This window comes from Montipora capricornis, chromosome 4, assembly GCF_036669925.1.
Source record: "Montipora capricornis isolate CH-2021 chromosome 4, ASM3666992v2, whole genome shotgun sequence".
NCBI classification, from domain to species: Eukaryota; Metazoa; Cnidaria; class Anthozoa; order Scleractinia; family Acroporidae; genus Montipora; species Montipora capricornis.
Genome location: NC_090886.1, coordinates 40,021,923 through 40,036,922, shown reverse-complemented (window position 1 = coordinate 40,036,922; position 15,000 = coordinate 40,021,923). Strand labels below are relative to the sequence as shown.

Below are 15,000 nucleotides of genomic sequence, written 5' to 3'. Positions count from 1 at the left end.
TTACCTTTTCAGTAGCACACTGAGGGGGCATTGAGGTCCATCGGAAACTTTAAAATATCACACAAAAAAGCTGCTACATTGTGCATTTTGCTTGAACTAAACAAATTCTTAAAATCTTTATCATTTGGGTACATTGGTGACACATGAAGCATAAGGGCAAACCTACATTAATTTCGTCATGATATTGTTTAAGAGCTACATGTTTTGTATTCTTTCATTGAATGGTCTTGAATCAAAAAAGAAGACTTCAGGGAAAATCTTTTATTGGAAATAGATAATTCCCAGAGCTTCGAATATGGTGACCCAAAATTAGTAACATCATGCAGTTGAGGTGCAGATATACTGTACCTGGCAAGAAAGTAGACACTGCAGACAACCACATCAGATGTCAAATTTGAAAAACTGCTCATGTTTATTTTTCCGGAAACTGGAAGCCAGATATGGCGAAGAAAATACAGTATTAGTGAAATATGTCATATTGAAAAACCAGAAAACTTTTTGCTAAAAGCACAAAACCAAAAATTCTTATGCCTTGCTCCACACTAGTCATCCATTATCCTAGGAGGATTCTACCTGCTTTTAAGAAAAGTAATAAAACCTACTCCAATCTGTGTTTTGCATTTCTTATTATAGTGCATGTTTAGATTGCAGCCAGAGAACAGACAATATAGAAGAGGCTGCAAACAGTACAACTTGAATTTTATAAAAACAGACGAAAGAAGGTACCAGAATCTTAGGCTTTTATTATGGAACTGATAAAAGTATGCAATGTATTAGAAACGTTAGTTATCAAATAGTTGACCCAGGGGAAGATATTGTATTAATTATCTCCCTCTGTCATATCTGTACACCACTTTCATAGATGTCCATGAAAGTTCTATAACTAGCTAATGTCTCCTTCCTTTCATTACACAGTGGTACATAAAGTCAAAAGTTAAACGTTGCAAAAAGTGAAACCTCTTCTTGTTCTCAATTTTTAAAGCCTAAGGCAGGAGCAGGTCCCCAAGAAAATCATTCAAACTTTATCTTGGAAAAAAAATTGAAATACATGTTTTCAGTGATGATTGTTTGCGGCACTGAAGCCTCGACTTAACGTAGTTCTAAGACACTGGGTAATTAATTAGTATATGTAATCGTATGGACCCGAGTGCAATTATGGATTAATTTCAAGTGTATTTTAAAAGTTTTCACAAAATTCGCAATTTGGAAAACTTTGAAAATGCAAGTGAAATTAATCCCTAATTTACGAGGGCACATTGCGATTACATGTTTATCACATAAAATGCAAAATTATCTAGGGAAGCCCGTTCAATGCTGCGACAAATCATTCCAACTTCGGTTAAAGCTCAATCCAACAAATCGTTGCTGTCGACAGAAATAGCTCATATTTTAATTAAACTGAATTTTACATGTTGACAAAAAGCAGTTTAATCAGAGTCAGAATCTGGAAGAGGATTCTCTTGTAACTTCGCTTGCTCTGGATAAGCAACTGTTTTACCAATCAGGATCAAGTAAATCATGCCCTCTTGATTATCAATAATGCCCTTGTGATTACGTCTCAGCCAATCCCTAAACGGAAGAAGGTTTAGTTATAAATTATTCCAATCAGCAAACACGTTATCTTTACACAAAGGAAGAATTCATAAAAGGCTTATGGTAATTTACAACAGCTTATTTAAATCGACATATCCACAGTATGTAAAGGAACTACCGGTATTTATTCTTCGCAGTGCTAGTTACTCCCTGAGAGGTGAGAACATTCTGTCTTTGCCTATATAGATACCACGGACAACATTATCGACTAGAATGTATACGACATCAAGGAGCAAAAAAAAGGGACGCATTGCGTACGTGTATTAGTGCAGAAACACAGGGCTTTATTCCGTAACTATCAACTGAGCCGTGTTTTGTTTTCCAGGAGATTCAAATTGTCTTTGCGTAATGGCTCTAATTATAGTACACAATATTGCTTTGGTACCGTATATCATTGTAGTGCCATGGCAGATGTCTTCGATAAATAGCTCCCTGAGAAGACAAGAAGTAAACTACTTAACCCAAAAAGATTGAAGAAAATCAAAGGGAATCGAGAAACATTGGCTTCGAGGCTGGCATGTTGATCATTTTCAAGTTTCCTTACAACTTCGTTTTCACCACAAGTTTAAGCGTGTACTCTGAGCTTCTGACAGATTTTCAAGACAAAAGTAATAAGCCCTCTCCGGCCGGGTTAGTATCTGGATGAAAACACCTCAAAATATACGACTTGTAGTCAGAATCCTAGGACCGAAAAATCTATTCCAACGCTCAAAAATGCGAACTTAACAAGGTATAGATTTGTTAGCCAGCTGTAGCCTGCTGTTATGTTTTCTCTCAAAGATATTAGCTGAATAGAGCCACTCTGTAAATTCGAGTTTTAAACAAACTTTATGTATGTACGTACTGGATCAGCATTCAGTGATTTTTCCCCGTATGTGATAAATATAATGTTGGGTTTCATAGTGTATCTTTCAATTGACTTTACATGAAGTGGGCTGACAAGATTATCATTAAATTATTTTTATTCTTACAAGGACTTGTGTCATTAATTTCATAGACGTTTTTTTTTTTCAATCAAGGGTACATCATTGATGCATATTTCCACTTTGGGTGTGCAATTAATTATCTGTTTCTTGGCTCTTGTAGATCAACACCCATCTCTCTTCTTCCATACTGGAGTGCGCATGAAGGAGTGTTTGCCAGCAGTTTCCATGTCAAGGAATACTTGTCTTGGTTTAATGCCACTGCCACCGCTACCCTAGCAGAAAGTGCAAGTAAGTGCAACCACAGGGCTCCGCTGTTGTTTTGATTTATTTCCTGGTCCTTGTTTGTTTGGTGGATGCTCTTAGACATCACCCATTCCTAAAATTCAATGAAATAGGCGATAAAAGCAAGGATGATGATGATGATGATGACGACGATTGCATTAAACAAAAGAATAACACCATCTTGGTCTGAGAAATAATTTTTCCCTCCAAAATATCACCAAAAGGCAACCCTTACATCTTTCTAGGTGAAATAGGCCAATGTTCTCTTGTTTCTTCTTGAAAACCTGGAAGGTGAAATAAAGTATCATAAATGTGGTCACAATATTATTGTTTGTGATTATTCACTTGCAAATCAAATTCAAACACCCCTACATTTGAGGATATGTGTACCATCGCTGAAAAGCTTCAAGATAATTATTTTCACAAAACCATAGAAAGATCCTACTCCTGCTGTTCCATTAGTTGATTCTGATGCTTTACCTGACAATGAATCCTCCCTGCCTTCCAAGTATTGGGCAAGTCAAGAAGTTACTAAAAGAGCTTATCCCCAGGAAAGCAACAGGCGCAGACAACATCAGTGCCTGGACTTTGAAAAACTTTGCTGAAGAACAGGCAGTTGTTGCCCATGATATTCTCTGCGCAAGTATCTCTGAGAGGAAATATCCCGCTTTATATAAACATGCTCTCGTTAGTCCTGTTCCAAAAGTTCGTCCACCAGAAGATATCGAGACGGATTTCAGACAGATATCTGTTCTTCCCGTCTTTGGTTAACTCTTAGAGAAAGTACAAATCATGTTAAATAAGGATGCCTTTAGAGTTAAAGGGAATCAACATGCCCTCTCTCAAGGTCGATCGACCGTATCGGCTCTTGTTAACATGACGCAAACATGGTTTAACGATACAGATAACAGACCAGGGGGCAAAAAGGCTATCCACTCCTTATTTATCGATTTTAGCAAGGCCTTCGACCTGGTCGACCACTCGATTCTTCTATCAAAACTTAAAGACAGGAGCATCAGCAAGTCACTGTGGCTATGGACAAAAAGCTTTCTTCAGGAAAGAACACAGCAAGTAAAGCTCCCTGGCAGTCTGTCATCAACGCAGATTTGTCCAGCAGGAGTACCACCAGGGTCTGTCATATCCCCTCTGTTGTTCAGTATATTCATCGATGACTTCGACGACTTTATACCTGTTGAAATGGAACGAGTACGGATGTGCAAAGACGCTGACGACTGTACAGTTTATGAGAGTGTACCAAATGGCTGCTCATCAAATATGCAGAAAGTCCTTGATGGCTTCCAAAGTTGGGCTGCTACAAATAATATGCTACTGAACCCAAGAAAACTAAAGATATGTGGATTTCCTTCTGCAAAAATCCTATCGAGCCGGACACTCTACGAATAAATAACACACAATTGGCGAGGGTATCCCAGTTTAAACTACTTGGAGTATGGCAGCAAAATAACCTACGTTGGAACTACCATTTTGAACAAACAACAAAGAAAGCCTGCCAGAGATTACAGTATATTATCTTCGTGAATGTAGGAAAGCAAGGTTGCCTTCGGGGATTGGCTCTACAGTTTATTGTACCGAAATCCGTCCACTCCTTGAGAATGCGTCACAAGTCAGGGGTGATCTACCACAGTATCTGGAAGGCGACTTACAGTCCATACAAAACAGGTGTCTGGATATCATAGGCATATCAAGAACATCTCTCCCAGCGTTGGAGCAGAGACGAATGGAAGCAACAAAGCGTAAATTGGAAAGAACGATAGAAGACATCAGTCATCCCAATCAAGCATTCTTCTCAAAGCCAAGTATAAGTCATAGTTACAATCTACGATCCAAACCTGGTCCAGTAGTCATACCAAGGTCTGGAACCCAAAAACTCTTTTATAGCAAGAGCCTCAAGGCTGCTAAATTCTTAAATGTATAGTTCACCTATATACATGTATCTATATTTACATTTATATTCATTATTTCCAGGTAAAACCGCAAGATCTGGAAATTATTTTATTGTAATTTTTACACTATTTCTTATATTGTAAATCCGTTGTATTTCTCTGTCAAAAATGGATTATTAAAGTTATTTTTAAAGTTATTATTACATTATTAACAGGGGCATCAAGAAGAAACGAAGATGCTTCAAAGTCTCATTTACAGTTACCGGCCACAAATAGAACGTCAAATCTTTCTGGGCAGTCAATAATGCAAAGAGGTGATGGACCTTACAGTGATGAAACTATCAATGCTATAAGGTGGGCATGCAGCACCCAGTTCAGAGCACTTGGATTTTTTTAGCCTGCATAGCAGTTGGTTTGGCGAATTTTAGACGCTTTTTTCCACCCGGGGTTGACTTGAATATGGCCGTGCTAACCTGGACCAAAGTCCAACGAGAACGCGAGGCCGGGTGGGGGAGGGGGCGGGGAGAAAGAGTGAGAAACCGCCTGCAATCAACCCATCAACATTTTCGAAACCTCCGTTCGCCCGCGGGCGGAGAAAATATCGTTCCTGATTGGCTGATAAAGTGTCAGAAAAAATTCACCTGTCAGTCAAAATTTACTGCTACCTATCATAAAAGCGTAAAGACAAAACCGAGCGAAAAGAGCCGGTAGCTTAGATTTTCTGGTGTTCTTAAATAAGAGAAAAAAGACGTAAAACCACTATAATAAAATAATGGAGGTGATTTTTTGGTGGGCTCCCAAGGGATGTGGCAAGAGCTGCATATTTCAGCTTTTTCTAGCCGGCGAAATGTATCTTGCATCAATAAGCAACACTTTGAGAAGCATCGGTGACCAGATTAAAGATGCTGTTGGATTAGGGCTACGGCAACCTCGTTGCCGGTTGCCAGATGTGTCCATTGGGAAGCTCCAGCATCGGCAGAAGATGCGCTGGACAAGACATTTCTCAACGTGCTAAAGTGACATTCTAATAACTTTCACAAAAAATTGTCCACTATATGTCATTGTCACACAGTAGAAACATGGACAGGGAAACGTCAAAGGTAGGTTGAAATTTCCGTTCGATCTTGTAAATATTTTCCTTAGCGAATTAATTGTTTTTCCGCCAATGTTTACGCAAGGCGCGCTTTGATTTGCAGGTAGTTACATCAAACTTGTGCTCGTCACACATGATCAAAAATGGGAGGTTTCGAAAATGTTGTGGCAGGGTGTATTGCAGGCGGTTTCTCGCTCTTTCTCCCCACCCCCTCCCCCTTCGCTTGCTTTTCGCGTGGCCATTTACATTCAAGCGATCAGTCGAAAGTCAACCCCGGTGGAAAGAACTTCTAAAATTCACCAAACCACCCATTATGCTGGCTAGGATTTATTTCATCTGACGACCCATTGACCCCTGAACATCCCTCATTGACGATTTAAATCGTTTGGTTTTCGACACAGTAAAATGTATTACTTCTCACTCCTAGGAGTCGAAGGGTTAATTAACAACCCACTGACTCCTGAATCGCTTTCTCACTCCTATAAGTCAATGGGATAAATCATATTGTTATATCTCCCAACTCAAGTACGTTTTCCGATTGGAGGAGAACGTGTCACATGTCATGGATCAAACTCACTAACTCCCTAGGGAAACAATGACTTGAACTTTCGACTCGCACGTGATCAGGAGATTTACGTTTGAAACAGCGGCAAATTCCGTGTAAAAATCCGTACACATACATGTATTGTTTTATTTTGAGTTGGTAGGTATAACAAAACACTTAATGACTGACCCCACGGGAAACAGTGAGTTTTGTTTCCCTTCGGCTTCGCCTCGGGGAACATTGAGGGTTTCGGAGAAACAAAACTCACTGTTTCCCTTGGGGCCAGCCATAAAATGCTCAATATTCAAAAGGGTGTGGAAAGATGTTGAGGTAAGACGTCCAGTGTGTCAATTTAATTTTAACGATCACTGTTCTGCAGAACGTACTTCAAGGACCAAATATTTGATCTTAGAGAAAGTTCTGATTTCATGAGAATGCTGCATTGTGTTGTTCTCCTGGTTCTTGTAAACAGGTGAGTGCACTTAACGTTACATTACACTGTTTGGCTCTGCCCTGGCCGATAGTGCAGTCATCTGACAAACTTCTTTGTGTGCAGTTAAAATGGTATTACCTGTTGGTTTGATAGCCTGTTCGTTGTGTATTGTACTGCATTTATTTTTTTGTTAGGGATAATCCTGAAGATCAATCTTCATGTTTGGTGGAAGCTTACCGACTGCTGCGAAGCAATGCTTATCAACTTCACTTGGTTATTCAGCAAAACCAATTGGTTCAAGACCTTGTAACATTCTTCTTGTCATGTGGGGTATGTATTCATACTGTAGATGACAAAAACAGTTACACACAAGTGCGTCAGCCATATTTAAACAACTAAAAGAGCGTATGAATGTAGAAAATAAGCTTGGAATTCGGAGGTCTAGAGAATACATGCACGCGTTAGGGTAAAGAACGAAAATCAATTTTCGAACATACAAAAGATTTAAATTACGTGAAAAAAATATTCGGTTAATTTCCACATCGAAGGAGAAAACAATAGTATTGTTGTTTTTATTCTGAGGGACACTTCTGTTTCTGAGAACCCCAAACTGGCTGCAGTGACCAAGGTTTGATGGCAGGCAGCAAAGCTAACAATATATATGCAGAGTATGCCAAGGGGCTTGCAAAACGAACCCAAATCACCTTAAATACCACCAGGCCCAGGTGTTCAAATGGCTGGATAACTTTATCCAGTGGATAAGTCACAATCTAACAGTTTCAGTCTGCAATGATTTCAGTATTTCCTTTCGCTGGCATGAGTATTCATGTTTAGGCACAACTAAGTAAGAGTAGGTACGAAAACCTTGGACACTGTTTAACGTGAAGTATATTTTACATTCTAGATACAGTCTAGTGACCTATCCACTGAATGACGTTATCCAGCCGTTGAACAACTGGGGCCAGAATATAACATATGGCAAACGTACAACTGTATTTTGATTTACATGCATGTACATTTCTTCTTCCCAATACCCTAAGGTCTGCCAACGGCGTTTTGAGGAGGATTGCAAGGATATCAACCAGAGCCCCAGATTAAGCTAGTGCTAGATTACTGGAAACTCGACTTGTAGTTGATTTTGTGACGAAAAAATGTTTCCACTAGATTTTTGGTCCTCAGTTTTGACACAGACTTTACTTTCCTTCTGCATAAGAGTACGATGTCAAGGCTTTTTCATTGGGCAAAATTCAAAGCTAGGTTGCTGTTTGCAGCGGTTATCAGTCACACGTGCCCCTCGATGACTTTTCATTTCTTGGTGGACGTCAATCGAATGTTTCCATGACAATAATCGTGTTCACCTTGCGGCAGTCGAATTCGTCATGGAAACGTTTGATTGACGTCCACCCAAAATTTAGTTTCGGAAAGTGTAAAAAAAAGTTTTTCAGGGGCTAAGGTGACTGGTAACCGCTGTAACCGAAGATTATAATATTTTAAAGCTGCTTTTGAACAACTGGACCCAGTGGTTGAAAAGCGAATTTTACCTGAGCTTTAAATGAAGCGCGCGTTACTTCTTGTCTTCATATTGTACCAGCTCCCCTAAACTTGGAACGTTGAAACATTTCGCTCCATTGCTCATGTAAATTTGGCCATTTCATGGAGCTGTATTTCTAGAAGTGCAGGTCATAGACAAAGGAGAGAAGTGATCCTTGCACTTAAATATCTGGACAATTTAAGCAATTGTCTCTTATTGACAGCTGAAATTTTCGAATAGAGACCTGCTCCTAAGTGGTTTCATAGCTTGCACCGTCTGCAAGAGACGTTTCTTTAAACTGTCCAGCTAAGTCCGAGAATCACGTCTCTCCTTTGCCTAAGTTAATCTTTTTATAATCCACAGATGGGTGCCTCAGATGTTGTACAGAATCACTTCTTGGCATACAGACATCATCTGAAGGAATTTTTCACCAGTTCTTTGTAAGGTTCACATCATTTTTACATTCGTATTACACCTTGTACTTTTCACGTTTTAACATGATAATGTCGTAAAGTTGCTCGCTTTCTTAAACGTGTTTGAAAAATCTTGTAGCGTTTAAGGAATCGCTTACTGTTATTCAAATCGGGGAGGCAGTGTGACCCAGTGGTTAGGGCGCTTGCCTTGAAATCCGGAGAACCCGGGTTCAAGACTCGCTCGGACCACTCGTTGAATTTGATCCTGGTAGTCCCTGGCTCAACTTCCCAGCTGCACTTGTAAATAGCCAACTGGTTTGCCTCCGGCAAGTTGGGATTCTTAACAGTTGTTGTTGTTCTGTTCCGTCGTTTCTTTGATTGTTTCATTGTTATTGTATAACAGGCGTACTATTTTTATTATTTTTATTTTTGTGTTGGCACGTGCTCTCTCCTCATTTAATCTTACCCTTGAAAACACGTATCATTTTTAAGCCGCTTAATGAAGTCTGCAAACAAACCACTTTCAGGAATGTTAAGCGAGACAACGGCTGTCATGAAAGTGCGGCCAATGAAGACATCCTCGTTCCCAGGGTCTCCATTGTCGTTGGAACAAAGCTGCAATGAAGAAAAACAAAAAAAAACAAGGAACTCGACCCATTTTTAGATGTGGTATGCCTATGGCATCCCACGTAAAAATAATTGTATCTGCCGTATTTCTATAAAGAGCATCTGTCTGTTCATCAGTCTCGTTTTTCATTCACATTGTGTCAAAGATTGTTCCATTGAGTATTTTGTCATTGATTTTTCCGGAAAAGGATGCTTTCTGGTTTTTCAGCAGTCTAGTAAAGCGTTTTTTTTTTTTGTTTCTTGCGCATAGGGTAAAAAATTCACCTCGCAGCCTTTCTGAGGACTGTAGGTTCTTTATTTTCCGTAAAATACAATCTTGCGGTCTTAACATTAAAGTCTTTACACTCTCTAGACTGAGGCCGTGTTCTATTGGGATCAACCGTTTTTAGTTGGTTGGGTTGGTTGGGGTTTTCAGTGTTCTATTGGTAAAAAAACCATTTTCGGTTGGTTTGATTGATCAACTTTTTCAACCGGCATCAAACAAGGTTGAAACGGTTGAAAAAGCATTGGCAGCAACCGCTGTCGTTTACGCGGGCCATTTAAAGTCGGCCGCGGGCTCCTGCCGTGTTGCTTTCGGGCCTCAACCTGTCAAATTGGCCCTTTTGGCCTCGTTCAAGGTTAAATATTCCTTTGAATTTTACGTTTGAAAGCGAGGATGAAAGGGCTAATTTGCAAGGACACAAAAAAATACAAAAATGGTGGCCATTTGGGATAAGGTGTTTTGGGGACACAAAGAGCAACCGGAAGTGAAGTTTTTCTTTTTAACCTGTCTGGACACTACCGCATTTACTAGGCATACTAAATCTCGGAATAGTCTTTCACTTTTTATTGATACCTACACGTAAGACTTATTTTTATAGGAAATGTCTCCTTTTTTTTTTTCAGGAGGGAGAAAAGTAGTAATCTCCAATATCAAGGACAAGTGTTACTCAGGATGCTAGACTGCATGACAATTATCAATCCCCACTTGGAAGGAAAAATTGTTACAGGAACCCTACCACTTACTTCTGAGGTACTGCAGTTGGAATATGTCAATTTAGGAACTTGGATTCGTTTTCACATTGTGGCTTAGCTTTTATCGATGAAAAGCAATTTTTTTCTTTGATGAATTACCAGTCAATACGACTGCTTTCAATTCGCTATCTTTGCAAATTCCATAATAGAGCTCATTTTGAGGGGTTATTTGCATTAAAACAAATTATGAACATCCGTTTCACTGAAGCACAATACAGTCCAAGGAGTAATGAACTTGACTGTATTGCTTTTTATGTAAAGAACCCCCTAAACGTATCGCATTATGGGAATGGGAAAATAGTCTATGGGCCCTTTGAAGTTGGCAATCAAATGATGCAAAAACCGCCATACTGCGCACTGGAGCATCTCTTTAAACAAAGCAACTCGATTTACATTTTCATTGTTTTAGATGTCCCATTACGCAATTTGCTCACCAGTATGGCAGTTCTTGTACCATGTGATCGCCAGCTGCATAGGGCACATTGAGTGCTGTAAAACTAAACCAAAGCAGCAACTTCAGAGAAGGTGTGAAAAATAAAAGAAGCCCACCTTATTATACAGTCAACAAAATATCGCGTGTCTGATTAGTCAATGACGAATTAATGCATGAAAAGGTTATAGAGAGCAATACGGAAGTTCCATGGAAACGCAGCGATAGAGTAATTACTGAGTTGTATATAATAAATAAAACTTTTATTAACTTGGTGCAAGATTTTGTAGCCAGTCTTACGCTTATAATGGATAACTGAGTTGCTGATATTGATATGTCCTTCCCACAGTCAATCGGAAACCGCTCTATAAAGCCTTTTTTTCTCGCTATTTAAATTCCTAGATATTTTCCAAGTCAGATACTTGTTAAGATTTGCTCGGTTGCGTGTATTTTCTTCGTCCTCGTAATGTCACTTACGTCCATATAAACACACAATTAGATGCACGCTTAATTTAAATTAACATAAAGTGTCCTATGAAGTCTAAACCATTTTGAACAACATGGTTAGCGCGGGCATTATAGTTATTTTTAAAGGAAGGTTATCATAACTGTGCCTGTTTACTTGAAGAGAAAGAGAAGACTTTGGTGGACGCTTTGCAGAATATTAGGACGGATGTTATGTTGAAGTTGAAGAGATGGAAAGGGCGCATTTCGTGGCACTGAACATTAAAATCGGCTTGCTGTTTATTTTGTGCATATCTTGTCACAATTGATTATTTGCCCATTATTTTCTGGTCTACAAGTGTATATATACATGTACAGTATATATTTTTTGTTCTTTATCTCTCGATTGAAAACTGAAGTGGCGCCAACACAAAGATTATCGTGATTCTTTCTGTGCAGGTGAACAAGGGTTTAGAAGTTGTAAACACATATTGTAAGACAGTCTTCCTTGGTTTGCTGGACGATGCGATGTCGCAATGCTCCCACTTGTTGGTAAGCCCAAAAATGAAATCATTTTCGAATCACTCTTTGGACATAACTATATTTACTCGAAAGGTGGCTAACCCTTCCGTGTTTTCATTCTTGATCATTACTTGAAGAAATAAAACAACATACATGTCTTGTCAAACTTTTAAAAATGTTTTATTTTTTCTTGTGTTTTTTCTCATCTGCTGTTCTTCAAACCTCGTGATCATTACTATGGAATTCCATCTCTCTTGTCTGGTCATCCCGTGTGTGCGTGTCTGGTCTGCAACTGCATGTGGTGATGTGGTTGTTCATCAACAACGTACAATGTGGTCGCTTATAATCAGCTACCTGTCATTAATTGAGTCACTTGACCTTCACTGTTGCGATGTTTTCGTTTGCTATCTTCCTCATCACCTTTGTTTCAAAAATCCTTTTCCCCTGACAACCATTTTGTACAGTTGAATCTGCCCCTAGCAAACACCAATGACATCGCTTTTATTGGGAGTGTTTTACTTCCCGGTAAAACGGCCACTACATCCGTGAACCGAGTGGCGTATTTTTCGTATCTAACACGAGTGGTCATATTGAGCTGCGACGTCCTGATTCCCGCTTTTTGTTGTAAGTGTTAATACCCAGACCTTGCATAAAAGCATTCTTTTCAATCTCTACCATGTTTATTTATTGTCCATATGAATAAATAGAGGATATTACACGGTGGTGAGAAAGTCTGAATGTGACGTTTGAGTGGCAAGAACAATGTTGTAATATCCTCTTTACACATGTATAAGAGGTTTGCCATCAATATCATCATCTAAGAAGATCTAGATGAAAATGAAATAAAAGTTGGAACGATCATCGTCGGTAGATAAGCAACATAAACAGTTGCAAGCAAACCTAAAAAATAAATGTTCAGTCTTGAAACAGCTTCCAGATGGCTTAATTGATAGCCCAGTTGGTAGAACAAGTGCACCCGTTCAAGCTTGGATTTTTTCGCAACTGCTCAGGTTGCTCAGCTAACTGCGATGACCTTTCTAACTTTGAATTCCATAATATTGTTATCATTGTCGTCGTTATCATCATCACAGTCGTCATCGTCATCATCATCACCATCATCATTATTGTCATCTTCATCAGCAGCAGTGGCAGCACGTTGAGATGGCCAAGCACAAATACGGTAGTTATTGGGAAACCTTGGAATCAAATGAAATTGTGTTAAAGTAGGTCAAATCAAATATGTGAGTGAAGAGAGAAAGACAGTGGAAAAACCTAGATCGGAGCGGAGTAGAGAGCCAACAGACTTTATCCGCATACATATGAGGGTAACTTTGTTACACAATGGTGCAAGGCGAGTTATCGTACCAATTGGAAAACTGGTTGGGTCGTTTATGAGAGAGGGTCGGTTAGGAGTTGCCAAGGGAGGTTCTACTGTTAGTCAGCTTTCAGTTACTGCAGGAGACGGATTACATCGACAGTCTTAAAAACACGAGCAACATTACGTGCAATTAACGTTTTCTTTTTTTTTCTTTTCTTTACATAGAAATATCTGGCCCCTGTGGAAAATACAAGTTCTCTCATTGCACAACCGTCGTTTAAGCACGGAGCTGAAAGAGCAGACGTTGTGAACCAAGGAAACATCGGTAAGGCTTGAAAAATAAAACTCAAATTCGCAATAATTTATATATTTGTCCATACTACCATGATGGTCCATAGTGTAAAACATTTACCTTCGGTGGCTAAATTTACATGTTTGAGCACAGGCGCCCCAAGCTCAGTGTGAGCATGGCCGACAAAAATAATTATAAGGATTTGTATGGGAATCCCGTTGACAACCGAGAAATTGACACATGGCTCAAATCGCGTCAGATCTGGAAAATAACCACACAGGAAGGAAGCTATCTACAACGGCAACAAGGTTAGGCTTTTTAGTTGATAATTTTTTCTTGTAATTATCTTAAGCTTTTTATCGGGATTCCCGTACAAATCCTTATATTTTTGTCGGCCATGCTCACACTGAGCTTGGGGTGCCTGTGGTAAGAGGAGTTTAAAATTGTCTTTTCGAGCCCGGAGGCTCGTGGGTATATCGAAGGGGTTGATCAAGGAACGAGCACACATCGAAGGGGTTGATCGAGGATCGAGCACACGCGTTTGTGGGACAACGATCGAAGAGTGTAGCACGTCTTGTAAGCTACATGTTTTACCAATACAGAAACAAACCTAAACATTCATTAAAGCTGGGTCTAATTAGGCCTTGTTTAGGTCTAAGAAGGCCTAAGGTTAGCTTGAATGATTGTTCAGGTTTATTTCTGTATTGGTGAAACATGTAGCTGTAGCTTACAAGACGTGCTATACTCTTCGACAGCTGTCCCATAAACGTGTGTGCTCGATCCTCGATCAACGTCTTCGATATTGCTTCACCCGAGAAGAACGAAGATATGTAACCTGGTTCCACAAGGTTCTAATCTTGTACCGCATTAGGTAGAGCACCCGACCAGTGTTGTAGAAGTCCTGGGTTCGATTCCTGCGTAGGACTCTGGTTTTTCAGTACACTGTAATCCTTTTTCCCGTTGCCAAGCAACTATCTAATTATGTTCCTCGCTCTTTGCACTTACTAGAAATAGTGTAACCAGCTCCATTTTGATGTCAAAACTCTGTTTTAGCCGGTTGGAAAAAATCACGCAGCGATGGGCCAGTTTCACATGACATCATAGGAAGTTACCACATAAGCTGTCTTGGCCTAAACCTAACCGTTGCCGGAAGTATTCTCATTGTGGCAGTGTTGGTGCTTACGCTTGTATACGCTGGGACGGATCCATACCGGTTTCCATCGTTTTACGGAAATCGGTCACAAACACGGGAAAGGGGAGGGTTGAAATTAAAAAATAATTCCCTGGGGAGCACACCCCCTGACCCCCTAAAAACGTTTTCGTTGTTTTGGAAACCGGTCATCATTTATCCTAGATCTGCCCCTGATGCGGGCACTGTTTAAGATTTCATCAGAGAAACTGACACTTTTGTAAAACCTGTTAAATAAAGGCTCGAAGGCCATAGTTGGTAAGATCGATTGGCGTTGATGATTGATTCTGAGGGCCTCCGAAAATACGTTATTCAGTATCACCAATAAATGTCTTTGTCAAGAGTGCACTGGCCCATATGGTCGAGCTCTATAGAATGTTACGATTGTTCCGTCTGTTGATGAAATCCTTTAAGTGGTGATAAGCGCTATTTCGCATACTTATAA

General features: G+C 39.7%; 1 protein-coding gene across 2 annotated transcripts in view; it reads left to right on the top strand.

Moving 5' to 3' along the window:
- Positions 1-15,000, top strand: part of LOC138046924 (uncharacterized) — a 38,827-nt gene that overhangs the window by 5,017 nt on the left and 18,810 nt on the right. For both annotated transcript variants that reach the window (XM_068893551.1, XM_068893552.1), the window contains exons 5-13: positions 634-722; positions 2,680-2,807; positions 4,921-5,059; positions 6,722-6,814; positions 6,970-7,105; positions 8,670-8,746; positions 10,232-10,358; positions 11,694-11,786; positions 13,300-13,399. In XM_068893551.1, coding sequence (XP_068749652.1) covers positions 634-722; positions 2,680-2,807; positions 4,921-5,059; positions 6,722-6,814; positions 6,970-7,105; positions 8,670-8,746; positions 10,232-10,358; positions 11,694-11,786; positions 13,300-13,399 — 982 coding nt within the window. The remainder of the gene's footprint in view (positions 1-633; positions 723-2,679; positions 2,808-4,920; positions 5,060-6,721; positions 6,815-6,969; positions 7,106-8,669; positions 8,747-10,231; positions 10,359-11,693; positions 11,787-13,299; positions 13,400-15,000) is intronic.